This window comes from Ceratina calcarata, unplaced genomic scaffold (assembly GCF_001652005.2).
Source record: "Ceratina calcarata isolate Rehan_Ccalc_2016 unplaced genomic scaffold, ASM165200v1 scaffold154.2, whole genome shotgun sequence".
NCBI lineage: Eukaryota > Metazoa > Arthropoda > Insecta > Hymenoptera > Apidae > Ceratina > Ceratina calcarata.
The window spans coordinates 692107-718099 of NW_017136637.1; the positions used below are offsets into that span (position 1 = coordinate 692107).

Sequence of the window (25993 nt, forward strand, 5' to 3'; positions counted from 1 at the left end):
GATGTATAGTTTAAATTTTTTATTGAATCCTTCAATGTGGTCGATTCTAACAGCTAAAACATTCTTTTATTATGAGACAGTGACTGTGATACTAGTTCAAACGGAGAATAAACGAACTTTACAGGTATAAAGTAATAATAATAATTGAAAAATTATGTTATATATTCGATTTTCATTCAATCATTACACTATAGCTATAAAGTATGTAATATAAAGTATATCACTTAGTTTGTAAATAATTGAGGAGATAGGAAGAAATGTTCTTGTTTACGAAGAATACAAAAATTTTTATCACGACTCGTGTACATTATAAAACAGTATAAAGTATATGGTACATTATAAAACATTACAAATTTTCATATACATTTTAGTTGTCTTATAAACACAGAGATTATTGTACGTAGTATCCTAATCTATACACATTAATGTAATATAGTAAATACAATTTAATAAAATAATACATTATTGTGTAATCGTATTATTTTAAATATATACGTTTATATGTACAAAGTAGTTGGACGCAAGCACGTGTTTCTACAGTCTTGCTCATATAAAACTCTGCTCTTTATTTATTTTTGTACTTGCTTGTTTCGAAACAAAACGATTATTTTTATTGTTAAATAGACTCATTTCTCTTTCAATTAAGAATTACTAAATTTCTTGGAACGATTCTATATGAAAATTGTTCGGACGCTTTCTTACTTTATAGTTAATATTTATACAAAATATTTAGCTATGATGTATGTCTGATAAACATTTACTGGACTTTTAGAAAAGTATGGTCGAGCAATCGACGAATGTAGAGTGACCTTGAGAAATACTTGCACGCAATCTCATTTCTATTTGTGCCTTGATTACGTGCAACAATAATTTTACGTGACTGTGATGGCAAACACTTTTTCTAGTCACTGTACATCCATCATTTCAATTAAGCTTAAGCCAATGACTCAGTTCTCTCGATGAAAGGAGCCACGAGAAGGTACGAAGAGCTCCCTGTTAGTTTATGTCGTCAACAGCAGCACCAACAAGTTAAAACTGCAAACGAAAATTTTTTTTGTGCGCGATATGAACAAACAAATGATCGCGTGAACATCGTTAGGCATCGAATCCGCGAGAGTAGAAAAATACAATAGTAAAGAGCTACTTTATAACGTTTAAAATCTCTTATTTTTTCAAATTTGAAATCTCTAGTTCAGTGCTTAGTCTTAATTCCAAGTTAATACTGACGTACCAGAATTGATTGAAAATGGAAATTATATATCTACTCCGTGGCTGGAATTATTTCAGCTTAAAAGTATCAGAAAACGAAATGCTTAACGTTTAACAAGCTGTCGTTTGAGTTTCCGCTCGGAATAATATAAAAATTGGAACTTCTGAGAGCTGACGCGAAGAAGCTCATACGACGTACGGTCACGGTCTTACTTGAAAATCTAAACATAACATTTCCATCGTTAGTTCACCTGTTTCGACGAGACGTCGATGCAAGCTAAAAGAATATGATCATGATTTAATCTTCAGAACAGAATTCTTTTTTACTTCTCTAAGCTTTCTAGCGCTACAGGTGATACTTTTTCTTAATCATCGATCAGCAATTAAATATATTTGTTAAGAAACTTGAGAGAAAAGTGTCAGCCTACCGTGTTGTGGTCGCCAGTAACAGCAAGCCAAATGTACGGCTAAGATAATAACTAGGATTTCGATAAATGCTAATCCAGCCGCAATCCCGATCACTATGGCTGCGTTCTCTTCGATCGTCCTTATTAACGCACTGTAACAACCCTACGATCCCCACATCGTTTTAGTTCAATATGATCTTACCATTAATTCACATCTGATTTACAACAATTCGTTTCCTTACATCTTTAAAGTAAGAGTTATTGGCAGAGGGGCTGATCGGGCAAAGTTGGTCCTTCAAATTACCGTTCTCCTTCATGCAACACGCTTCAGGTACAATTTTATCCGTAGACGTCCAATTCAGGCTCTCCCTGAAGTCTAGATAATCATCTACTCCACAGCAATGCAACTAAAAATATTAACGTACGTTACATAAAATTTTCATCGATTAATTACTCCGGTAAAAAGTTGTAAAGACCTGTGTCATCATCCCGTCCCATGCTACCGTGACTGTTTCTGTCTTATCAACGTTACTGGCATAATACTTGATCGTAGATTTAAGAAACTCTCGCGTGGTCTGTTCTGCCTGTAAAAATGATAGATTGATACGAGTTTCAACCGGACAAAAGAAATAAGTACTTACATCGCCCTTCAGTCCAAAAGCTAAGCCTACCACGATGCATTCTAGGATCAGAACCACGAGAATGAGAACACCGTACTGAAAGTAATTAAAAAATAATTTTTATAATCGTACATTATCGATGGGCTCACTTTTGATAATTGAAAGTACACTTACAACACAGAGAAGGCATCGTGACTCGAACATCGCACCGCAATATCCCATGAAACTTATCATAAAAGTCAACGCTCCTACCAAAATCAAGATATACGATATTACCCTGATGACGTCCGCATCAGTTTTGTTCTACAACAGAGACGAATCTGGAAATATTATTCGCATTCTCTGAAATCCGGTTAATTGACAATTTTTCGTGTCTTCGAAATTGATCTCATTTTAATCAATTTCGTCACGGTGATTGTAATGAAAACGAAAATCCGTGGAATAAAAGCTTGGATAGAAAGTGCCGGATATACTATTCCCGGTGGTTAACTAATTGGCAACGCTTTCGCATCGCAATCAACAAAGCGTGAATCTGCTAAAAAAGACTTTTACTGGCGACGCGCCGATTACCTTCTCCACTCACAAATACTATTTCGCTATGACGCAAAACAATTTGTTTGGTAGGTAAATGTTTATTGAAGTTTACCAGAATATCCGACTGGTCGAGCTTGCCGACGAGATCGGCAAAAGAAGTGCTGTCGGCGAAGAGCCAAACTCCGACCGCCAACGCAACCCCTCCGGCTACCTGCAGATGATCAACTAATTAATTAACTTGTTTAGACGAGGGCAAGTCGATAATTGACTAGAACCTTTTACCGGGATTGAGCTACGAGTAGTACACGCACCGTTATACACCTACTGACCCTCTTTCCCATTTCAAGTTTCAACTTAATACCATAGTCCGTCGATCTCGAACGACAATTGTAGTCCGATTTTAAATTTACAAGATTTTACGACAAGTGAGGCAAAGTGGTATAAGGGAACGTCTTATGAATCGATTTAAAAACCAGTTTAAAAAGTAGAAAGTTTGAAGCGAGGAGCACGGGGCTATATTAAGTTGATATTTCAAATAAAAAAAGAAGGACAGAGCTGGGCGATGGAGATTTCGGTTCACTTACGAAGAAAACGAAATTGAAGAAGCATAAAAAATACTTGGCACACTGTGATACGCAGCCCATTTTGGCTTCGTCAAACTGGAACGTATCTGTAACAAAAGATAACGCGTTTACTTAGCTTTCGGAATTACTAAATCATTTCTACAATGATAAGAACGACAAGGTGTTTCATAAAACGATTGCCAGAATTAAGGATGTACTGGCTATACAGTCAATCCGAAAAGTTTATGTACCTTAAAAAAACGCATTTCCTACCCTTGGAAAAATCTCGGAAAACTTCAAATAAAAGTTGTTTTTCTTCTAACTTCGATATTTAATGAGTTAAGTATGATTATGTGGCATTTTATTGATGTTGATAAAATCCGACCATTCCACCGTCGAATTAGCGAACTTTTGATAAAAAATTTCGTTTTTCCTCAATAACTCCTAAACCTTTGGAGATACGAGAAAATTGCACAGGACCTTTCTTGTAGAGGACGAGGAGATCTACAATTTCCATATAAAAATTCTTCGCTAGCGTCAATATTTAACGAGTTATTGACGAAAAACGAAAAAACAGTTTTTTGCAAATTACTCGTTAACTATTGACGCTAGCGAAGAATTTTTACATGGAAATTGTAGATCTCGTCGTCCCCTACAAGAAAGGTCTGATGCAATTTTCCCGTATNTGTTTATAATTAGCAATGTTTTTCCGACATCTGATTTCTTTTTAAAAAATGCGTTTCTAAAGTGCATAAACGTTTGGGATTGACTGTATAGCCAATACATCCTTAAAGCAAACACGCCACTGTTGTCTAAATGATTTATTTCGAAGAGAATACGTTGCACGTTATGTAGAACGTCTTCGTGCGACGATCTAGTTACTCAATTAAGACGTATTTGTCGTTGAAATTATCGTGGGCGGGAAACAAAGAGCTGCGAAAATTGACCGAATTAGGCCGAATTCCCATTAATTAAGGATACGTCTTTAGCATACGTATTTAGCGTCGAAGGAAAAGTAAGTATGCAAAGTAAAGTATCGATTAACATTCAGGTGTTGCAATACGTGTACGTTCTTCGTATTCTGAATTTTTCTATGAATTCGTAAAACCTGCAGTTCAACAGAAAGAACGAAGCGAGTCTTGCTTAAGGGAAAAGAAAAGCGGCCTGATGACCGGCTATCCAATATGCTGGTCTAATTTTCCACGTGTCATTGTCCTCTCAGCGAGAATTTACCTTCCAAGAAAGCTACGCGTCCTTCTTCCGCCGCATTGAGTACGATAAAAAGTACATTACGTTTGTATACCAAACGAACTTCCGACAAGGCTTAACGATGTCAGTTAGCGTCGAGAATTATCTCAATGGTCTTAAACATTTTTCCATTTTACCTGCTACGCACTTTTTATGCTTTTATACATTTAATGAAATCCATTTGAATAAAATTGCGTTATTGACGTTCGATTTTGAAACGCATACAGCGACTTCGCCTTGGACGGTGGAAAAGAAACGTAGTAATTATCGTAAAAAGACGCCGCCTTCGTTCCGAATGAATCGCCGCGCGGCTGCGTTACGAGACGCTGGATTTCTCGTGCAAGCGTATATTCTAAGCTCGCATAGTTTGCGTGCATTATGCAACGAGGATACGATACATTTGTGGGTACGTTTATTGCGTCACCGTCGAAAGTTGTCAAACTCGTTGAACCGCTAAAATTAAACAGATTAAATGTCGAACAAATAGCCGTTAACGCGACCAACGGCTAAGCCTGATATTGCACGTGTTAACGAAATGTATAGGACGTCCAAGAAGATTCGTAATATGAAAAATCAGATACGTATAATTATCTTTGAAAGAAACTGGCTAATTGATATTAAAGACGTTTTATCTCGGTGTTAATATTTACCAGGAACGAATTCCGACTGGTTGATTTTATTTCTTATTGAGTGCACGTAAGAAGCAATCAAATTCAGCAGCTCGCAGTGAAACGCGATATAAATAGTAAACGAGCTTTTTATAGTACGACACCCACGGTGATTACAAAAGTGGCATTCGAATATCTGTGATCGACTAATTAAATCCATGCTTGTTACACTACAATGCTCGCGTTGTAACCAATTAGGTACAGAGTGAGCTTTGAGCCGGAGTTTCAGCAGTACGGAATACAAATCGATATTTTGTAACAACTGCCAAGGATTGCGTTCTCGGAGCAATGTTATAAATTATACAATAGGAGTAACGAAATTAAACATTCCAGGCGCGACGGAAGAAAAAACCGGATCGTCAATTGTCATATCGCGCATAAGATGATCCAAGGACGTACACTAGATTCCTCTAACGTAGAACGAGCTCGAGTGCCTATTGTCTACTTGTTGCAAAATGTTGTCCTAAAGATTCTAATCGAATTACTCGATCTACAGAAATCATACAAATGTACGGTACAGGATTATTGCAATCATTTATTCTTGGCTAGTTAACGGAACAACGTTTCAAGTACATTGGAAGTTGGGTAGAGGACATTTCAGTTGAGAGGACAGAACAGGTTCACATTGACTGCGTGTGTAGTTTCGAGTTACTCGAATCCAAGAGCCTTTGAAGTAAAGTATGTAACTTGATTAATGAGAACGAGGCAAATGTTGCATCTTTGTTCCACGCAGCGTGGAACTGAAACCGCCGTCGTCGTCGCGGAGGGAATCACTGGGACTTGGTGTGTAGGTACGGAGCCTCCAAGGCCCGTAGGAATCAATTTTCCTTCCAGGCGAATGCAACCATTGTGTCTGCATTGTACGTAACCCTTTTTACGCCACAGTGAGAATTACTCGGGCCACGATTATATTACCAGATTTTACGATAAGCCTTACTTGTTCACGTATTCTTAGATACTTATGTTGTTCACATGTTCTTTTCTTCAAGATTATTTTCTATCAGTCCATGAAACTATCGGTAAAACGTTCAATTGCATGTAGAAATTATTACGTAAACCGTAGAAACGAACGCAGCGAATTAATAAAACGTTATTCTTTTTCCTACTTTCTTAGTTTCCGGATTTTCAACTTTTACTTTGTTATCGCCCTACGCTGTCTTACGTCATTTATTCCTAATTAGATTCAAATGAACGTTGCTGAATTCTAGTCCGGTTTTACACGTAGCCTTTAACACCTTTCAGTATATCGCAAAGACAGAGTTTCAAACCATGATGAAACATGTCTTAATCAGTTGACAATTAGCGTTGACCATTGATAACAAAAATTAGTGGTATGATATGACGAGGCTGAGTACAGGGGCAGAAGAACCAAAGCGGACATTTGCAACGGGACCGCGATGTAACTCGGTCTAATAGCTTCCTGATTATTTCGTGAGCCGCTCAGCTGATTTCATCTCCCTCCTGCTGCGACCGCTTCGTCCCTTGTTACCATCGATATGATGGATTATTTCTCATGAAGTACGCGTTCTGCCCTCTTTACTGAATCTGTCCTACATAACGGATATCACGTCGCTTTCAAAGCATTTCAGGCTGTGTAAAAATATTGTACGATCGTTACAAACGATATAACAAATGAATTGTTTTCGATAGCAATGATCTCTGTTCCACGATCAATCGTTCTCTTTACTGCAATCTTTATGCGTACTGTTTGTTCGCCAGTGGACGAAACTACCCTTAATAATAAACTTTTATTCGAACTGACTTGGACATGTAACGCAACGAGGGCATTGACGCCGTGCAAAGTGCATGCCACATGTTGTTATGGAAACGTTGTTCACCACAAAAGTTACTTCTTTCTTAATCGGTTCATCTCTTATCATAGCTTATCCACTCAAACAAAAAAGAATTGTATCTAGAAATTAAAGTAAAATATGAATCACGGTTATTTATTTTTAAAATGAATCACCCGGTTCTTGAAAATCTCTTCGCTTTGAGTTTGAAGAATTTTTAAAAGAGTAGGATAACGCTCTGTTCCTTGTTTCTCCTTAAAGAAACTTTAAAATGCATTTAAAGATCAGAGGACGTAGTTAGCGATCGAAAAACGAATAGAATAATTTACGAGCACGTAGTGTCAGGTGGTATACGGCATGCTAAAATTATTGTACGATATTTTATTCACGTTCCATGATCCTATCGTGTTACACTACGAAGGTACGTTTACGTATTAAGAAATTTTGAATTCTTGTACAAATACGGTGATCTAAAACTAGATTACGATAACGAAGAAGTTCTTCCTATACCAATATGTTGTTTATCAGAAGGCAAACATTGAAAACTGCGAGAAAGATGGGATGCGAAATGAAGAGAACTTCCAAAGACTAAAAATTAGCAAATTTTGATTATGATAACTACATTCCGTCGCGTTTGGCTATAAAATTTATTTACTATCAAAGGAAATTAATCAATCTCCCTGTCTATTTACACGTTACACCTGCCCTACATTCATACTTAAATATACTCGAGGAATTATATACATTTACACACACGTGCATGGTGTATGAAACCAACTGAACACATCAAACAAATACGAGAAACATATTAAACGGAATTGGAAAATGGTAAACACAGTTTCCTCGTCTGAATCATCAAGATCGTCATGAAAAACACGGGTCGAGCGTAATTTTTCCATTGGGTAAGAAGGAGGAAGTGAAAAATCCTTAGCGGAAGATAGAAAAAGAAAGAGGAGAAGGAACAGATGACTTACGTTTACAGACACCGCACCTAGAGATTCACTCCGGCCGAAAAATTCCACGATGCACAAGGTTAATGCGAACGATTCACTTCACACCGCTAGTCACTGACTATCATCCTCGTGGGAATAGGAAAGTACGAATTGTAATAGTTTTATCAGCGTCATTCGTGCGGGCACAGATTTCTGTAAAGACTAAGCACAAGCAGATAGAAATACGTTCTCGCACGATACTGTTTGCCGCGCATCTACCATACTACCATCTAGGTATCTGTCGCGGTTCTTCTCCCACCAACGCTGAAGACTTTGTCGTGATAGGAGGATCTCTTGACCAGTTGCAAGCCGACAGACGGAAAACGTTATATTCGAAATTTTCGCGCTAGCACGTATGCAAATATAAAAAGTTTCACGCGATAAGTGGTGTTATTCTATTATCAAACATCTCTATCGCCCGAACACGTTCGTCTCTTTATTAGTTCCGATAATCGAGGTTCCACAGCAGTAAAATCACTGTCTTTAAACGTATCTTGAATTTATTTCATTGATTTACAATAAAAATACGCTTCATATTAATTATTGCATGCACAATCAGTAAATTGTATAAACCAATATAAAACTTGAAATGATCAGAATTTCAAAATCTCATTTATTTAACACTAAGCTTGAATATTATTCATGAAACGTTTGGAACTTATCTGAAAGTTTGTACATATTTTAATAGGAATATGTAATTAAATAGAGTTACATTTAATCAGTAATGATTCGATATCATAAATATCCAAAATTTGTACACGTTAAGCAAAGAATTGAGTTTAACATTTTCCGTGAAATGTTCATTCAGAAAATTGAACGAACAAAATAGAACAAAAAAGTGATGAACATTAAGAAATGAAGTTCGTTTCCATAAGATGGATATCGTCTGTAATACAGATTTGATTTCCTAGGATTATATATTTTTAACTAACTAACTGTGGCACTGAGGAGAAGTAAGATTATCCTTCGAATCATCTTCCTGCGTAACACTCCGTTCACCTATATCGTTTTCATAAATAGTTGGCAATTCACCGTTGTGCCCGGACTTAAAACGTTTGGCCGGGTGTTCCAATTCTTTCTCCGTACTCTCTTCTTCCTGTACTGCATACTTTTTGCTAAGAGGTTTGTTACGAGGTTTTAAAATCACAGGAAATTTCCGAATTGTTAAATCCTTCAAGTCGTAAATGAAATCTTTGTTCAAGGGCATCATCTTCTTACGAATAGGACGTTGCGGTTTGGAACTATCTCGTACAGAATCGTTTTCCTTCGGGATCTTCTCCTTCGGCTGTGCATCGTCTTCTTTATTCTGTTGCGCCTTCTGTGCTTCCGCTTGTTCCATAGAGTCAACTTCGGAAGGTCCGAAGATAACTTCCAACACCATCTTTTTAACTTCAGGATCTAATCCCATTTTCATACTGTTATCTGAATTCTCTTCAGTTTCACCGTTCACACGAACCGATTCCTCTTCACACGATTTTGCATCGCGCACTATCGATTCTGTTTCACTTGACTCCTCCCGAATTTGAACTTCCGGTTCCATATGATCCGCAGGAATACTGACTTCTACAACCTCCGGCATATCGACGTCTTCGATCTCCTCGTCCGAGTTTGCACCGCTTACATTTTGATCGCACGCAGGTATAAACTGATCATCAGTAATCCGTGCAATCATGTCTTCTAAGACGACACGGTTGTTTTGAGCATTATGTACCTTATTGCAATGCGCCACGCAGTCACATTTTGCGAAACATTTGTAGTCGCAGAGTTTGCATCCGAAACGATTCCAACCGATATGGTTAGCAGCGTGTTTCTTTACACTATTTACCGTGCTAAATTTCTGCTTGCACGGAAGGCACTGAAGCTTTTCGAAATTCACTATCGAAAGTAATTTCTTTTCCATTGTTTGCGAATAGTCCAGCTGCTCAGTTCCTATGATCTGTTCATCGTTTACTTTATCGTTTGCTGAAACTAAATTCAATATCATATTTCATTATTCAGATACAAATCCGAGTGATAAAAGTTAACAATTAAATTCTGCTGACCTTTATACGTATCATTGACCACTCTCCTTGGAGTCTGCTTATTTTTTCGTTTTTTACTTCCAACATTATTTTTACGTTTATTTATATTAATGTACACGATCTCTAAAGAATTAGAGTTATCATTAGTAGGCAAAACGAGGTCCTCCATAGTTTCTGTTCCGTTTGTGAGATTCGAGGAAACATCTCCGTTCGATTCGGTTTGTGGAATTACGTCGCAATTATTTAATCTTTCCCATTCATCTTTGCTCAAACTGGCAACTGTTTCCACGCGAAAAGGCATTACGTTGCTGTTACTGGGTTCGACGGAAGCGGGAGAGGTTCGAGCATCGACGTTATTTTGGATCTCCCAGTTGTTAGCCGATGTATTTCCATTTTGAACAGAATCTGACGAAGCTTTATTCATCTTTTTGCCTTTGACCAAGCCTTCGAACGCCACGATGCGCATCTGACAATGTTGTAAATGCGATAACAAAGCTACCCTCCTGTCAAATCTTTTCCCGCAACCCCCGCATCTTTGTAACTCCGTGTCAGATTCCAGATGATCCATCCATTCCTAATTAAACACTGTTTTATACAGACTGAATTTCATGGAAACTAAGTAGAAATAGAGTAACAAAGGTACCTGCGTTTCATTAATTCTATCATTTACGCTATTCGTCACGGTTTTGCTAACACTTTCCTTTTGTACATTTACGGCAGGAGAGGTATCCTTGATAAATGCTCCCTGTTGAATTTGTGATCTCAGTTTACGCACTTGTTCATTAGTCTTTTTATGAACTGCAATTAGTATACAAAAATTTAATGAATGACCTATCATTTAAATTCATTTCAACGTCACACTTGCATTATTGTGGCAGTACCTTTGTAAAGATGTCTATAAGCACTCCAAGTATTTGCAAATACAACAGAACAACAAGGACAAGGATAACACAATCTGTGAGATGTATGCACTGTTCTCGTATGAACAGCTAGCGTTTTCTTCGTTGAGAATTTCTCATAGCCTAACAATTAAACGATTCAAGTTACTATAGAAAATAAATCATATTAATAAACAAATACGTACATAGAGGACAAATATGCTCGTTCTCTCTGGCAATGTCAATCTTATTCAGACTACTGCCACCATTAACTTCAGGTATACTATTGTTATTTAGTTGTTGATTGCACTGTATAACTTCTGAATCTAATTCCATAGTCTGCTGTTTAGCATCTCTTAACTCTGTTCCCTGAATATTGAAGATTCAAGCGTTAATAAAATGTTACACTTTGGTACTCGTTCATTTATTCACCTCTGCTTGTGTCGACTCTTGAACCAAAGGCATGGATTCAGTAGTTTCATTTACTGCTGGTTCAGAGTGCACACTGTCCAGAGGCGATTGTTCATTATTCAACTCTAACTTTACTTCTCGTCTTATCTGCAACATATTAACAATTGCAGTAAGATCTTTCTTCTCTTTTGGCTTATTGGTTTGACTTCTTAAAATCCTGTCATTGCCACTAGGTTCCTCAAATACTTTCTCCGTATTTTGAGCATTCAGTTTACTTACACAAGTCTGTAACATAAACACAGTTTACTCAGTTTACTGGTTCGTTTCTACAGTTAATTAATCAAATGTAGTTGCATGAAAATATAATAAAACAGACGTACAGTATCATGAAACTTATGACGGGTGATATCAAATTTTTCTTTACAATAAACACGTTTGTGGGAAATTAAATTGATCAGGCTTCTGAAGATGCTTCTGCATATACGGCATTCGTACATCAGATCGCATTCGTATGACAAAATAGCTTTAACTTCGTCGCTGCCACTTTCCAGGAGTTTGGTCACGCGGTACAAGGTTGAAATACTTGTGTCTATCGGTGGCCTTAGCTGCGACAAATCTGGTGCAGCCTCTACAGAAGGGAACTTGACTTTACCGAATTTCCCGTTTGGCTTTTTAGCTTTCGTCTTCGCTTTCATCGACTTCATGTTTCATGCGTTGCACCTCGGCTGTTATCTCATAACATCTGCAATAATTAATACATCGCGCAAATTAAACAAGCTGCGAGATATCGGAGAATCATGCGAACTCGTACGTTTTATATTAATAAGAGATTATAAAAAATTTTGTTTTGGGATGACACCAAACTAGAGATAAATATACTCGGAAAACTGTTACTATTATTTAAGAGATAAAAGAGTTCTATGAAGGAGGGATGTGTCTTAAAGACGATAAGTATTATTTTCAATTAATGGAACGTTTCGGGGTTCAATAAAAATTACAAATCTACATGCGAATCGAGAAAAGCACACGACGGAGGTGCACCGTCTCTCCCGCATTTCATTACGTAAAAATTCGTTTCCGCTGATTAAGTATTGGACGTATGAATAAATGAAAGTACCAAGAATCGAGGAGACGTGACAGGAACTCGTTATCTCACAGGAAATTCACGTTATTTAACTGTTCTCAAACGAGACGGGCTCCCGATTTCGATCGAGCTACGACCTCCATTTTTTCCGAGCTTCACACACAGTTTCTTGGCTCTACCACCACTTCAATGAAACGGAACCACAGGCAGCACCTTCAGATCGTGGGTATAAACATTTTTATTTATCATTCGCGTTTTCTCACATGCACAACGTTCTACGGTAATAAATCGCAGTGTTCGATGATAAATGAGGACAGCTTTGTAAATTGATGTAATAAAAAACAAGTTCTGGATATCTGTGTGCTTTTTATTTGGGTTTATTGCCTGAGGTTATACCACATGGATCTAAACTACATACCATTCTAATTATTTTACAATACAAATTTAACTGTTATTTTGCTTAAAAGAATACAAACGACATAAGCAAAGAACTTGGCTTCAATTGTCAAGTGTAAAGCAGAATTGTACAATCATCATCTTTTACAGACGTATACACGTAAATTATTAAATATGCATCTCTAAACAAAATTACAGATAAATACAGTCTATTCTTAAAGTAAAGGGTGGCCAAGGGTGGAAGTGTGTCGTCTTTTTGACCTAATCCTCTTTTTACATCCTAAAGCTCGCAGATGGTCAAGAATACATTGTCCAGCAGCTTGGCAACTGTGTACTGCTGTCGTTTTAATTATGTGTATGAAAATAAATGTTATTTTCCTTATTGATCATCCTTACGTCCCATATTCCTCTCAAGATATTTAAGTATTCACTTTATTAAAAGATTCATGCCATCATATATGAATCCCTTGTCAGGGAAGACAGATTTCATTACTTACACAATTAATTAACAAGCGAATGAAACTTATTCTGAACGAATTGTATACACACGTATAATGTATAAATAAAGAGATATAACTAAATTAATGTATTTACAATCGAAAGGGTTAAGACTGCTGCGTGTTACTGGGCTGTCACGCGTGCGCCATAATTTGACATCGTTCCATGGGAAATCATTCGAAAGATTCTATTCACCACATTTTTCGAGCGTCATACGTAAACACGAAAAAGACAGAATAGTGTAGGAATGAATCTTATTTGATTGCAAAAGCTCTCTCGAATAATACGTATATAGTTACGAAGAAAAAATGGTGTTGAATGATTGCCCGGACTCAGAAGTAATTGGTTGCGGATTCAGTGCTTTCAAAGAAATTGACGAAGTCAGTTCGTTGATCGCCGAACTGAAGAAACCTGATCTCTCCTCAAGCCTCATCGAGAAGAACCGAGATCGATTCAATTTCATTCTATCGCAGTATCAGGATCAGAGACAGTTACTGGATCCTTATTTGGATGATATTTTACAACCTCTGATCAGTATCTGCAGGGACGATGGTTCTACAGAAAGTATGCGGCACAATGCCTTCAAGTATATCTTTATCGTTATGTCCGTCAAAACGTACAAGAACATCGTCACATATCTTCCGCACGAGGTACGTACCCCGATTGCTACACAGATTATTTTGTACCACGATCTAAACTTGTCGATTCCACATAGGTGACAGATCTCCTGCCTGTTCTGCGTATGCTGGAGAAACAAGATCCAAATGACGTGGAAACATGGGAAACCCGATACGTGCTTCTAATTTGGCTGTCGATAATTTCAAAGATACCCTTCCCACTGTCACGGCTAGAAGTTTCAGATATAAGTGCAGAGCAGTCAATAATAGGCAGAATTTTAAAGATATGCAAATTGTATTGCCTGACAACGGATGCTTGCGCGGTAGCTGCAGTCTTTTTAATTGCCAGCTTCCTAACACGATCGGATGTTAAGAAATTATATTTGGAAGAAACTATAAAATGGAGTTTGCAATGTGCAGAGGATGACCCGTTCCGGCACGGTTCCTTAGCAGTCATAGCAGCGATATTAAAGCACAGTGCGAGAGAGGATGTCAAGCCGTACACGCAGATGATTTTAGATAAAATCTTGCAACTTCATCTGAACGACAATCCTGCTGATCTCGTTCGGAAGTACGGTATAAAGGTTGTACAGAGAATTGGACTAGTGTTACTAGGAACCAAACTGGCTTCGTGGAGGTACCAAAGAATTAGCAGACCTATTTGCCTAGCAGCGTCTAATGTTAAGAACATGGAAGTTGATAACACCCAAACTATACTAGAAGATGTTAAAAATGAGATTCCATTGAATCATGAAGATCAGGACATCCCACCAGTGATAGAAGATATAATAGAACAGTTGATACAAGGCCTCAGAGATAAAGCGATTACGATACGATGGTCGGCGGCGAAAGGAATCGGTAGAATAACCGCGAGATTACCGATGGATTTAGCGGATGACGTCTTAGGATTCGTGTTGAACGTGTTTTCTGGCAGAGAATCGGATTCCGCTTGGCACGGTGGTTGCTTGGCATTGGCAGAACTAGGGAGACGCGGACTTCTTTTACCTTATCGATTGAACGACGTGATACCAGTTGTTCTCCAAGCTCTAGTATTCGATGAACTGAGAGCTTACGGATCGATCGGTTCCTCGATCAGAGATGCCGCGTGTTACATTTGCTGGTCATTTCCTAGAGCGTACGATCCTGACATAATTCAACCGTACGTTCAGAAAATAGCAGCCACGTTGTTGGTCGTCACTTGCTTCGATAGGGAAATTAATTGTAGAAGGGCTGCTTCCGCAGCGTTCCAAGAAAATGTAGGAAGGCAGGGAAATTTTCCTCACGGCATCGAAATACTTACTATTGCTGATTATTTTGAAGTCGGTGTTAGAAACAATGCGTACTTAAAGATCAGTTCGCAAATTGCGCAATATGAAGAGTACACAAAGCCTTTGATCGATCATCTGATCGCGATGAAAGTTACGCATTGGGATACGGCGATCAGAGAACTATCGGCTAAAGCTCTTTTCAATTTGACGCCGATCGATCCAGTTTATATGAAGAATACAGTTTTACCGAAACTGTTGGACATGCTGGATTCCATTGATTTAAACGTTAGACACGGCTCAGTATTAGCTATCGCGGAGATTCTCGAAGCGTTGTGCAATTGTTGTAACGAGAAAATCGAAAACGTAATCGGACCGTCGGCTGTAGAAGACGTGAAAGATATAGTCAGCACGTTTAGGAAAAGAGGACAGTTCAAAGGTTTGGGAGGTGAACTGATGAAACAAGCGTGCGCCGTTTTGATCAAGAAGTGTTCCGTCGTTCATTTCCCGATTTCCAGAGAAATCATTGGTACGTTACTTTAAACATTAATATTATCATGATATTAACACCGGTTGAACGTTGCAGATGATTGGCAAACTCTTCTGGAGGAATGTTTAGGTCACGAAGTTTTTGCAGTGAAAATGAAAGCGGCTGAAGCGCACACAGAATTTTTCCGAAAGTATTACGCGAATATGGACAATTCAGAACGCGACATCGTTATCAATCGTTACCTAGATAACTTACAATCGAACAATCAACTTATCCGAATAGGTTTCACACAAGCCATAGGTGATATATCCGTCTGGAAATTGGTCTCTCTTTAATTTTACATACGTCAGTTATTAATTATCTTTTCAGGCTACTTTCCTCTGTTTATAATTTGCGAAAGGGTGAAGGATATAATAGAAGCACTTATTAAATGTACACAAATATCGGAAAGCACATTGAAATGGGCAGAGAGTAGGAAAGAAGCTATATATGCACTGATCAAGATTTGCCAAACGCTAGGTGCAAAAGAAGCAGGTTTGTAATTTCTTTTAAAGAACGAGCTTCGATATTTGGAAGCACGAAAGAACAAGTATGATATGTTTCAGACAAGTGGAGCGTGTATGTTCGCGATTTATATGACTGTTATTTACAATCTCTGAAAGAGTATACTATAGACAGTCGTGGAGATATTGGTGCCTGGGTGCGAGAAGCAGCGATGACTGGTTTACATGTAAAATCTTTTACATCCCTTTTTTATTATCTTCCATATTTAGTATTTTCTCTTATTTAATGTTCTATAAATTGTTTTAGACGTTAACGAACTTGGTGTTGCAAGCAAAACTATTTTCTGTGTTAGACGAAGAGCTAATGGCAAATATAATTGGAGGAATCGCGCAACAAGCCGTTGAAAGGATCGATGGAATTCGAGCACAAGCGGGAACCGTGTTCAGCGCTCTTATCCACAGCCATCCTCCTTTACCAAACATTCCATACCACGCTGAATTAAAAAATATTTTCCCTTACAACGAGTGCAAACAGGATATAGAATGGCGAATGGAGTCTGCCACCTTTCCACGATTCGTTCGAATGTTATCTTATCCTCCTTATACGATGAACCTTTTGCGAGGAATTATATTTAGCGTCGGTGGCTTAAGTGAATCTTTGGTTCGTACTCTACTTGACTCTACATAATTCGATTTATTAATGAACGTTTAATTTATATGTTATTTCCTTCAGGTCAAGTATTCCAGTGTTTCCTTGTTCTCTTATTTACAAGAGATAGATGAAGAAGGCCTACGAAGCCTTTGCCATAAGATTTTAAACATCTTCGAAGAGAATCACAAGAACGAAAGAATGATCACGTCGATTCTAGCTTTTCTCGATCGCTTACTCAGTTCCGGTTGTATTCAAATCGTCCTCGACGATTCGCAGAACGGAATTGCCGAACAGATTTTGATGCTACTTAAACGAGAGATTCACAATACGGGTAACACTAAGTTGTTAATTAGCAGTATGAACGTATTTTGTCAACTCTTACAGGTATTTATATCTCTCACGTTCAATAAGAATAGTAATGGATGACTTTAATCGACAGTGATAATTGATTTAGATACATGGACCAGTTGCGAAGAGAGCGTTTTGTCAACTGAGCATTTTTCTCTGTCACAAGTTCAAATGTATACGAAAAGTAGCCGCGACGAAAACGTACGAGGCTTTAACGCTCTATGGGGAGGAAATGGATGTACCAGAACAAGATTTGATGAAAATATTGGTCGTATTAAATGAAACCGACTGGGAGCAATCGGTATCTGAACTGAGACCGACGAGAAATCATCTTTGCGATTTAATGAAAGTTTCTGCTCCCGTTTTGCAAAATAAACTTGCGAACTGAATTCGTTTCCATGTGTCGACTTTACTCGAAGTAAGTAGAATTTACGTACACTTTAATCGTAAAAAATATTCGCATGCTCAACATTCGTTCTTATCGTATAATTTATATTTGTCATTTTCAAAATTGCCTATATCTATTGTAAAATTGTTTCGCACATGATGAGTTAAGATTTTCGCACCGCACTTTTCCAAAATCCATTGCTGCGTCCACCAGTTCGAATCGTCGAGTTTGTTCGTCAATGGATTTTCTGGTAATGGACAATCGTAATGCTTCTTCTCGACAATTTTTGTTGCTTCTGTCATCTGTACGTGTTCGCAGACGAAACATTCGAATTCTTCGACGTAATTGACAAATTCGTTAGAAGACCATTGCTCCCTTCTGTTCAACGCTTTTCTTAATCTTTCATTATCTATTTTATAATTGTCGATTAATTTGTGCGATAAGTATTTATCATATTCAACTTCGTTATCAGAAAGGTTCTGTAAAAATTTGGCCAGGCTTGCTGGACCTTCAAAATCGTGCACTGAAATAGCAGATTCATTATTGGGAAGCCAATCCTGAAAGAAATGTGTATATATGTCTTTTTGCCTGTGATTCAAACGATTAAATGAAAAATTTTACCAGAGATTTTAATACCTTGAATGTTGGTGATCCATAATATACAGGTACAGATCCAATGATAAGAGGTCTCCACAATTTTTCAGTAATGTAATCGTCACAGACTGCATTTTCAAAAGCTATTGTAAATTTGTAATTGGCGATAAAAGAAAGAAAATCTTCACTGTTGAGTACCTCAAGGTAATTCTCTTTCAGTCTAAATTATAATTATGTGTTATACGTAGATCCAGAGCATACGTAAAGAAATTTTATAGAAACGTTCTACCTTTTATCGAATTGAGCATTGTTTAAACATGTCCCGTACGAATCGACTCTTATGTGCCTCATTAATTCAGCTACATAAACATCTCGATTGCTTGCAGTATTACAGTCAGATTGTATATAAAGCAACGGCGCCAAATTCTTTTCACGTATCAATCTGCTCTTCTCTTTCGTTGGTACAAAATGTTTTCTATCTGAACAACAGTATACTCTTGTATTACAGAACGTGAAATAAATGTTTGTCTCCATTAGCAATCGAAAAATGTTTCACCTAACAATTCCCTGATTCCAGGTAAATCTACGAGAGTAAGAGGTACATCGCTAAATCTGCTAAATGTCGAAGAGTATTTGAAAAGATTCAGAGTTTCATCGTGAACTAATATCGGATTATTCCTTGGCGATTCTTCGTGAAACAAACCCCATGGAACTTTGTCAGATTTCCAGCTTGGTAAATCGCCAACTTGAAAATTGCTACCATAAAAGAGAAAACTCTGAAAATGAAAATAATGTCCGTTCGTAATGATAATTCCATTTAGTTAAGGAAGAGATACGAACACGTTACATGTTTTTAATACTTGAATGTTTATAACGATTGACGTTGATCGATCAATTAATTTTCTAATAAGCTAATTTGTACTCGATAAAAATAACATTAATTTGTAAACGAAATGGATCGATTTCTAACTCGTTCAATTAAAAATACCTAATATACTTTACTTTTATCTCCTTATGATATTGATAAGACCTGTTGCTTGTAAAGTAACATTGGTAATTCCCACAATCCCTTGAAATTCCATCGTTTCCGAAAGGAGTCCACCATAAAATTATGGGCACTCCTAAAAAAAAATTGTAAAAGATATGAGCATACGTTAATATTCCATGTGTCCGTTTCGTACAAGCAGAAACGTTTAATTGAAACACAGTGCATATACCTGAACGATATAACGTGCTGTTATTTTGAACTAGATACACCTATTGATAACATCAGCAGTTTTAATTTGACCGTGATTTCAGAAGACAATTAATAAGCTCATTAATTAAAAAATTTGAGATTCAATTACTACAAATATGTAATTTAACAAGAAGATCAGTGTTGTAAGTTATACCTGATAGATTATTATACTCAGTGTTATGGCAACGATCGTTACAAATGTAAAGTACAATTTCCGATAAAAGGAAACCATTTCCATTTGAATGTATAAAGAATTTTACAGCTAATCTTTGGACAGAGTACGTGCATAGAACTGTGACTTATGGACACGTTGCACACTATATAGTAGATATATTTATGTGATATGAGAATTAAACGTTTATACGCATGGGTTGTATGCATTATAACATTCGCGAATAATCGTACATGTTCTGAAACACGCAAAACTTTGGAAGCGCAGGATTCTTAAAAGCAACTCGGTCATGGTTACGACCACGGCTGCGATCAGGATAACGATCACAGTCACGGTTTCAGTCACGCTCCTGACTCCTCTTTGACGGTCAACGAACTTCAGGCATCTTCTTCTTTATTTATTCTTCCTTTCTCTTCAACAGTTACAGTTCCCTCGACGACATTGCTAAACGCATCTAGGTTATCGCAAAACGAATTCTGCGACCAATGAAACAGTTTTATGCAACGTAGAAAATTTGTCCACGCGTATTATAACCATTTGTTTCGTTAACAATGTGCCTTTAATTATTTCAATGGGGCTCCAATCTCCAATTCAATTGGATTGATTGAAAGAAATTTAGAATTGTTCTGCGTCCGCGATTTGAGAATTAAATCAGTGTAAACCTCGTTAGATACGCTTTAAAGTTTCATGTATCCTGAATGAAGTAGAGACTCGTATTTGTAACTATTGATTAATACAGATACACACACTGTACTTGTTCTAACAGTCTGCTTTTCTGCGATTTTCTCGATGACAGCATTATAGAATCAAATAACATTCGATGTGTATCGAGTTACGAAAGTTCGGGCAATTAACAATTACATTCGTTGGAAGTAAATGAGAATGCAATGTTAAATATCAAAGGGTTTTGATTACTCAGCAAAGTACTCTTCTGGGAATAATCGAATTATATACCTCCAGCATAAAATTAAAAAGACAATAGTACGAAAGAATGCAAAGTATTTAAGAACCGTATCTCCTATGTAAAATGAATTAAACGGACCGTTAACCAAAACTTAAATCATAAATTGCCTTCGGAAATGATGATTATTTCAGATAGTCTATATCGTAACATAAATAGGACAGAGTAACTGTATATCACTTAACTGTAAATTGTCTAACGAATTAAGATTGAACCACTAATTACACGCGTAAGCTTCTAATACGTGACGAAGGGAGTGATTTACAATGTTGTTTCGCGGTTTCTTTTTATGTACAATAAAATATTTCGACGAGAGAATTCAGATATCGTTCGTATTTAGGATTAAATCTCATACATCCTATATTAATTATTACAGGATTATATATCCTATCGGTTAGAAATGGCGAAGAACATTGTTACAAGACCACCTAATGCTTATCGATTGTCTATTTTTTAAATATCGATTTGGTACGTAGGCATGACCAGAATTTAATTGAACAAATTTATTTTAACGAGGTTCACGTTATTAATTAAGAAAACCTTCGTTTGTATCTACGTGAGAGTTTCATGGAAAAGAAATGGATGAAATTAGAGGAGACGAGAGGGACGTTATTGGGAAAACGGCGATCACAAAAATAGGGTCGTCGATCTGCGGTTCACGGTCCTCGGGAAAGTCGACAGTTCGATGCATGCTGTAAACCCCACCACTCCCTCGTTCTATATCCTCTAGTTCACGGCCCCCTTATTAAACCAGCGCACGCGTGATGGTCTGCACGATTTACAGGGACGTGTAAATCAAAAGACCCAGGGCAATCACGTTCATCGTGTTTCTAACCTTAATAGTCGTATCCTCGCACAAGAGAAATCGTCGATATTGCATTTTACTCTATACGCGTCGGTACACATTTCGAAACATTTTTTTAACACGAAGATGATGACGATAAAAATTAGAATAACGATTTAACGATAATGCGTTTTGTGTACGGCACTGAACTTCACGGTTCAATCGGATATTGCGCCTGCGTTAAAAGTCCTGAGGGATCCTTAACACAAACGGAGGAGAACAACCGAGTCAAGTCAGTCGCCGAGTATCTTTATTGTGACGTCTATAATTCGTCGTTTGTGCCTCGTTCTTGCTTGCTTTCCGCATTGTTCTCGGCCTGTTTTTAGTATTTCCGCGATAGCAGCACCCACACATCCAGTTTAATCCGGTAAGTGTAGATCTACGTAGTAACAAGTGCATAACGCTTTTTTCTTAAGAATTTTCCATTATATCGCCTTCGATTGTCTCCGCTCAGCATTCTACAATTCAAATATATAAGGGTACATAAAATTTTCGCATCATGTTCACGTAGTATATGTAATGGAAGCTTAAGCATTCTTCCTACTTAGGATTATTATGTTAACTTGTTGTAAAACATCATAATTTATGCTTTGCAATCACGCTTTTAATGCATATTTTCTGCCTGTTTAATTCAGTTATTATTCAAATCAGAGTTCGTGGAAGATCGTCGCATTTCGAAAATACTCTGACTAGTTTGTCCGTTTGCTCACTTATTTCCTACTTTAAAGGTTTATGCAATTGTTCGAAACTGTTCCTGTCATTCTGTACTGATTCTGCCAATTGATTCACTTATCTCGATTTAAATATACTTCTGTCGAACCGAACAGCCGAGGGTTTACATGCCAGCTCTCCCGACGTGTTATTGATTCCACATTACAGATTACTTGAAACCGATGCCGACATCAAGCAATTCTATATTTCCATGAAATAACTAAAGACTAATAATTGTTAGAATAAAATTCGCATTTAAAACGCAAGGATTTCGTACGCATAAATTTTATCGTACAATCTTTATTGTTTGTAATGATACGAAATGTACAATGAAATTCTGATTTAATTTACGATTTTAATTACGATGATTTTTGACAATTTTTAATATGAACGAAAGTATTTAATGTTTAAATATTGTTCATGATTTAACGTGATAAGTTAAAAAATCTGTGCACATTAACGAAAGAGGAATTTTGTTATGTAAATTCATTTTATTAATTTTGCATCGAAAGCATTTAAATAACCGAGTCTTGTTGATAATTTTGAATGTCTATTTTATGTAACGCTAAAATCGGTTAGATTGGGCATTGGAATTTGTAAAATGAAAAAAGAAATTGATCAATTTTGGCCGTTGATTGTAATGAAGAAATTAATTAGGTAGTAGTGTTTATTTGTAGATGTAGATAAAGGACGAAACGATAATATTAACACTCTCCTAGTGTGGTAGTTGGCCCCACCCAGCCGGAAACCACGTAGAAATGACTCACCAAGTTGAGGGATGAAAATAAAATGTCGGTTGGGAGAAAAAATATTTCAGGACAAAAGTATTTATTTGTATCTATCCATACTTCGAGTTAAGAACGTAAATCGTATTTTTGAAGATTAACAAATTTTATATTAGCATGAAACAATTTTCCGCGCCTCGATTACAGAATGGGAAATAATTAGATCACTTTTGAGAATTATGTGGAACGATATATATAATTTATTGCTGAGGAACGTAATGCTTCATGTAAAGTGAGAAGCTTTATACATATTTACGCACGGTTCGCCTTTGGTTACAGAAGAAATTCGAACGGTTTTCGCTACGCGTGTAACTAGATAGAATCCGATTGATATAATGCAGGCTAACGGTTCTGAAAATGTTGGTTCCGAAGGCACAATCGAAAAATCCGGATGGACGGTAATTATTAATTAAATAACGATCTAATTACGATTTTTCAAATGTCCGATTGTCTAACGCTCGTCCGATTTATTACGCAGGTCGGTTTAATAAATGGAAAGTTCAAATACCTGACTGCCGAAACTTTTGGATTCAAAATCAATGCAAACGGGTCCAGTTTAAAAAAGAAACAATTATGGACTTTAGAGGGTAGCGAACAACAAGTTTACCTTCGATCTCATTTAGACCGTTACTTAGCGGTCGATCAGTTTGGAAATGTTACGTGCGAGGCGGAGGATCCCAGCGATCCCGGCTGCGCATTTCAAATCCAACTTGCTTCCGATGGTACTTACAATTTTTAATTCTCTCTTTTTTTAAATATACCGCAGAATATTTGAAATAAAACGTTTTGCATATTCTCTAACAAAATTAGGAAGCGGACGATGGGCTCTGAAAAATATTCAGAGAGGATATTTCCTGGGTTCTAGCCAGGATGAACTGAAATGCACAGCCAAAGCTCCGGGTGAAGCAGAATATTGGCTTGTACACCTTGCCGCTAGGCCTCAAGTAAGCTTTCCCCTATCTCCGATTAAATCATTTTAACGAATGCGAATTAGATGGTCTAAACGAAAATGTACTTAGGTGAATCTGAAATCTGCGGGGAGAAAACGATTCGCTCACTTGAGCGCGACACAAGACGAGATTCACGTAGACGCACCAGTTCCTTGGGGGGAGGATACCCTCTTCACTCTAGAATTCCGAGCTTCCTCGATGGAAGATGATAGCCACGATAAATTCGTGGGTGGTCATTACGCTCTACATACTTGCAACAATAAGTATCTCGCGCGCGATGGTAAACTGTTAGACAGTTGTACGCGAGACTGTCTTTACGCCGCCGAATTTCACGCCGGACTACTTGCACTCAGGTGAGTCTTGTCAATATTTGATTTTAATATCGTGCACGTCTTTTCGTATTATGACATTGTTCAGATTATAATTTTATTATTGGAAATGTTAATTAAAGAGATCTGTACGGAGCGTATTTGGCACCCATCGGAAGTAAGGCAGTCCTGAAATCGAGATCAACGACTGTAACGCGAGACGAGTTGTTCTCCCTAGAAGAGTCGTTACCGCAGGCCTCCTTTGTTGCCGCGTTAAATCAACGATACGTATCTGTGAAACAAGGTACCCTTTTTCAAACTATTTTTATGAGGATTTTTCTTTCAAAGAGTTCCCGTCACTCATTAAATTCTTTTTAATGATTTTAATTACAGGAGTCGACGTGACAGCCAACCAAGACGAGATCTCCGGGCACGAAACTTTCCAACTCGAATTCGATCGCGTGACTAAGAGATGGTATGTGCGCACCATGCAGGACCGTTACTGGAGTCTCGAAGCCGGAGGTGGAATTCAGGCATCAGAGCACAAGCGTTCTTCCAACGCTTTGTTCGATTTGATATGGCAGTCCGACGACGGTACGGTCGCGTTACGTGCCAACAACGGCAAGTTCTTGGCGACGAAGCGCTCCGGACACCTCTACGCAAACGCGGATTCCGTGAACGGGCTGGACTCTGACACCAGCAAATATTACTTCTACTTGATGAACAGGCCCGTTTTAGTGTTACGGTGTGAACAAGGATTCGTAGGACCTAAGAGCTCGGCGAGTCCAAAATTAGAATGCAACAAAGCGATCTACGAGACCATCAGAGTAGAAAGATGCGAGCGTGGAATCGTCAGATTTAAAGGTAAGATTCATATTGCGAAATTTCCCAGAGGACTAACTGTTCAAATGCATGAATTGCGTTTGCGTTTCAGGTCAAAACGGCAAATACTGGCACGCGGACAGCGAAGGAGTGACCGTCGATTCGGACATACCTTCCGACGGCTTCTACTTAGAACTGCGGGAACCGTCTCGCATTTGTATCAAACATACGGACGGCAGATATCTCACCGCAGGCAAGAACGGAGCGCTGCGTCTTGGAGACACAGATTACGAGTCCGCAACGAAATGGGAATTTTAATCACCCAAACGAATATCCCGAGTTGTGTTCTTTTAAGATTTCATCGATTCGGTATATTACAAGTATGCTTTTTAGAGTTTTATATTTAAAACTGTAATATTTAACGTTATATTATCAAACAGTTTGTTACAGGGTTTACTTACGCGTATATATTGTTAGTGAAAAATATATTAAGAAGCTGGAATAGAACACTTTAGATGAAACGTTTAAAAGAACACGGCTAGAATCCATCTGCCCCTTTTTATAGCTTTGAATATAATCTAATATAATATTTACAAAATACGGGGAGAGCTCCTACTGAGTACTTAATTAGAAAGTACCTCGTCGAATTAATTTTTCCAACTTTTTTACACTTTTGACTACAATTTTTACTGCATCCACACGGAATATCGTATAAGACTGATCATTCGCATGTTTGCAGAGTAATTAGCGATTATTACATCGTGATAATTTAAACCAAGATCTAACACGGTCCATCACTTAACAAAGAACAATCAAGCAATATTTCATTGTATAAATTAAAACTGACAAACTTTAATTTACGTGTGTTATTTGAAATGTTATTTATTTTTTATTTTTTATTCAACACTTGACCGATTGGTGACTCTCCGTTACAACGAATTTTCCAGTTGCAATCCTTCGATTAACAATTGATAAAATTTTTATAATTGGCAACTGTTTCACTTGATTAGTGAGAAAGCTTTAATTT

At 37.5% G+C, this 25993-nt stretch overlaps 5 protein-coding genes across 13 annotated transcripts; 2 read left to right on the top strand and 3 right to left on the bottom strand.

Annotated features, from left to right (window-relative positions):
- Positions 1–4: 4 nt before the first annotated feature.
- On the bottom strand, positions 5–8261 carry Tsp66E (Tetraspanin 66E). Of its 4 annotated transcripts, XM_018037030.2 has the most exons (10): positions 8014–8261; positions 3355–3440; positions 2883–2981; positions 2411–2539; positions 2258–2332; positions 2093–2200; positions 1859–2023; positions 1638–1779; positions 1461–1486; positions 5–1035 (listed from the first exon to the last, which is right to left on the bottom strand). In XM_018037030.2, exons 2-10 carry the CDS (start codon positions 3412–3414, stop codon positions 1030–1032), a joined length of 810 nt encoding a protein of 269 aa, XP_017892519.1. In that variant the 5' UTR covers positions 3415–3440; positions 8014–8261; the 3' UTR covers positions 5–1029. The 4 variants fall into 4 exon arrangements, with proteins under 4 accessions (XP_017892519.1, XP_017892520.1, XP_017892521.1 ...); XM_018037031.2 differs by lacking the exon at positions 1461–1486; XM_018037032.2 differs by lacking the exon at positions 1461–1486 and having other exon boundaries at positions 5–1430.
- Positions 8262–8587: 326 nt separating this feature from the next.
- Positions 8588–13519, bottom strand: LOC108632431 (zinc finger protein 800). 3 transcript variants are annotated; one of them, XM_018037017.2, is made up of 10 exons: positions 13319–13519; positions 12459–12638; positions 11722–12083; positions 11621–11626; positions 11363–11488; positions 11137–11299; positions 10934–11074; positions 10696–10850; positions 10074–10626; positions 8588–9999 (listed from the first exon to the last, which is right to left on the bottom strand). In XM_018037017.2, the coding sequence occupies exons 3-10, from the start codon at positions 12043–12045 to the stop codon at positions 8963–8965; spliced, it is 2505 nt and encodes an 834-aa protein (XP_017892506.1). In that variant the 5' UTR covers positions 12046–12083; positions 12459–12638; positions 13319–13519; the 3' UTR covers positions 8588–8962. The 3 variants fall into 3 exon arrangements, with proteins under 3 accessions (XP_017892506.1, XP_026675399.1, XP_017892505.1); XM_026819598.1 differs by having other exon boundaries at positions 11363–11626; XM_018037016.2 differs by lacking the exon at positions 13319–13519 and having other exon boundaries at positions 11363–11626; positions 12459–12645.
- A 108-nt stretch (positions 13520–13627) lies between these two features.
- Positions 13628–17582, top strand: TBCD (tubulin folding cofactor D). The gene is made up of 8 exons (XM_026819597.1): positions 13628–13969; positions 14035–15730; positions 15788–15991; positions 16061–16225; positions 16297–16421; positions 16502–16855; positions 16928–17230; positions 17301–17582. The coding sequence occupies exons 1-8, from the start codon at positions 13628–13630 to the stop codon at positions 17580–17582; spliced, it is 3471 nt and encodes a 1156-aa protein (XP_026675398.1).
- Position 17583: 1 nt separating this feature from the next.
- Positions 17584–21349, bottom strand: FucTB (alpha-(1,3)-fucosyltransferase 10). 3 transcript variants are annotated; one of them, XM_026819599.1, is made up of 8 exons: positions 20732–21349; positions 19568–20061; positions 19394–19433; positions 19179–19297; positions 18733–18952; positions 18466–18655; positions 18219–18396; positions 17584–18139 (listed from the first exon to the last, which is right to left on the bottom strand). In XM_026819599.1, exons 2-8 carry the CDS (start codon positions 19649–19651, stop codon positions 17660–17662), a joined length of 1311 nt encoding a protein of 436 aa, XP_026675400.1. In that variant the 5' UTR covers positions 19652–20061; positions 20732–21349; the 3' UTR covers positions 17584–17659. The 3 variants fall into 3 exon arrangements, with proteins under 3 accessions (XP_026675400.1, XP_026675401.1, XP_017892507.1); XM_026819600.1 differs by lacking the exon at positions 20732–21349 and adding an exon at positions 20333–20708; XM_018037018.2 differs by lacking the exon at positions 20732–21349 and having other exon boundaries at positions 19568–20326.
- Positions 21350–21423: 74 nt separating this feature from the next.
- On the top strand, positions 21424–25566 carry singed (fascin domain-containing protein singed). Of its 2 annotated transcripts, none has more exons than XM_018037010.2 (8): positions 21424–21757; positions 23169–23284; positions 23365–23608; positions 23697–23830; positions 23906–24189; positions 24288–24448; positions 24538–25008; positions 25079–25566. In XM_018037010.2, the coding sequence occupies exons 2-8, from the start codon at positions 23222–23224 to the stop codon at positions 25282–25284; spliced, it is 1563 nt and encodes a 520-aa protein (XP_017892499.1). In that variant the 5' UTR covers positions 21424–21757; positions 23169–23221; the 3' UTR covers positions 25285–25566. The 2 variants fall into 2 exon arrangements, with proteins under 2 accessions (XP_017892499.1, XP_017892497.1); XM_018037008.2 differs by having other exon boundaries at positions 21425–21757; positions 23166–23284.
- The last annotated feature ends 427 nt before the right edge of the window (positions 25567–25993 follow it).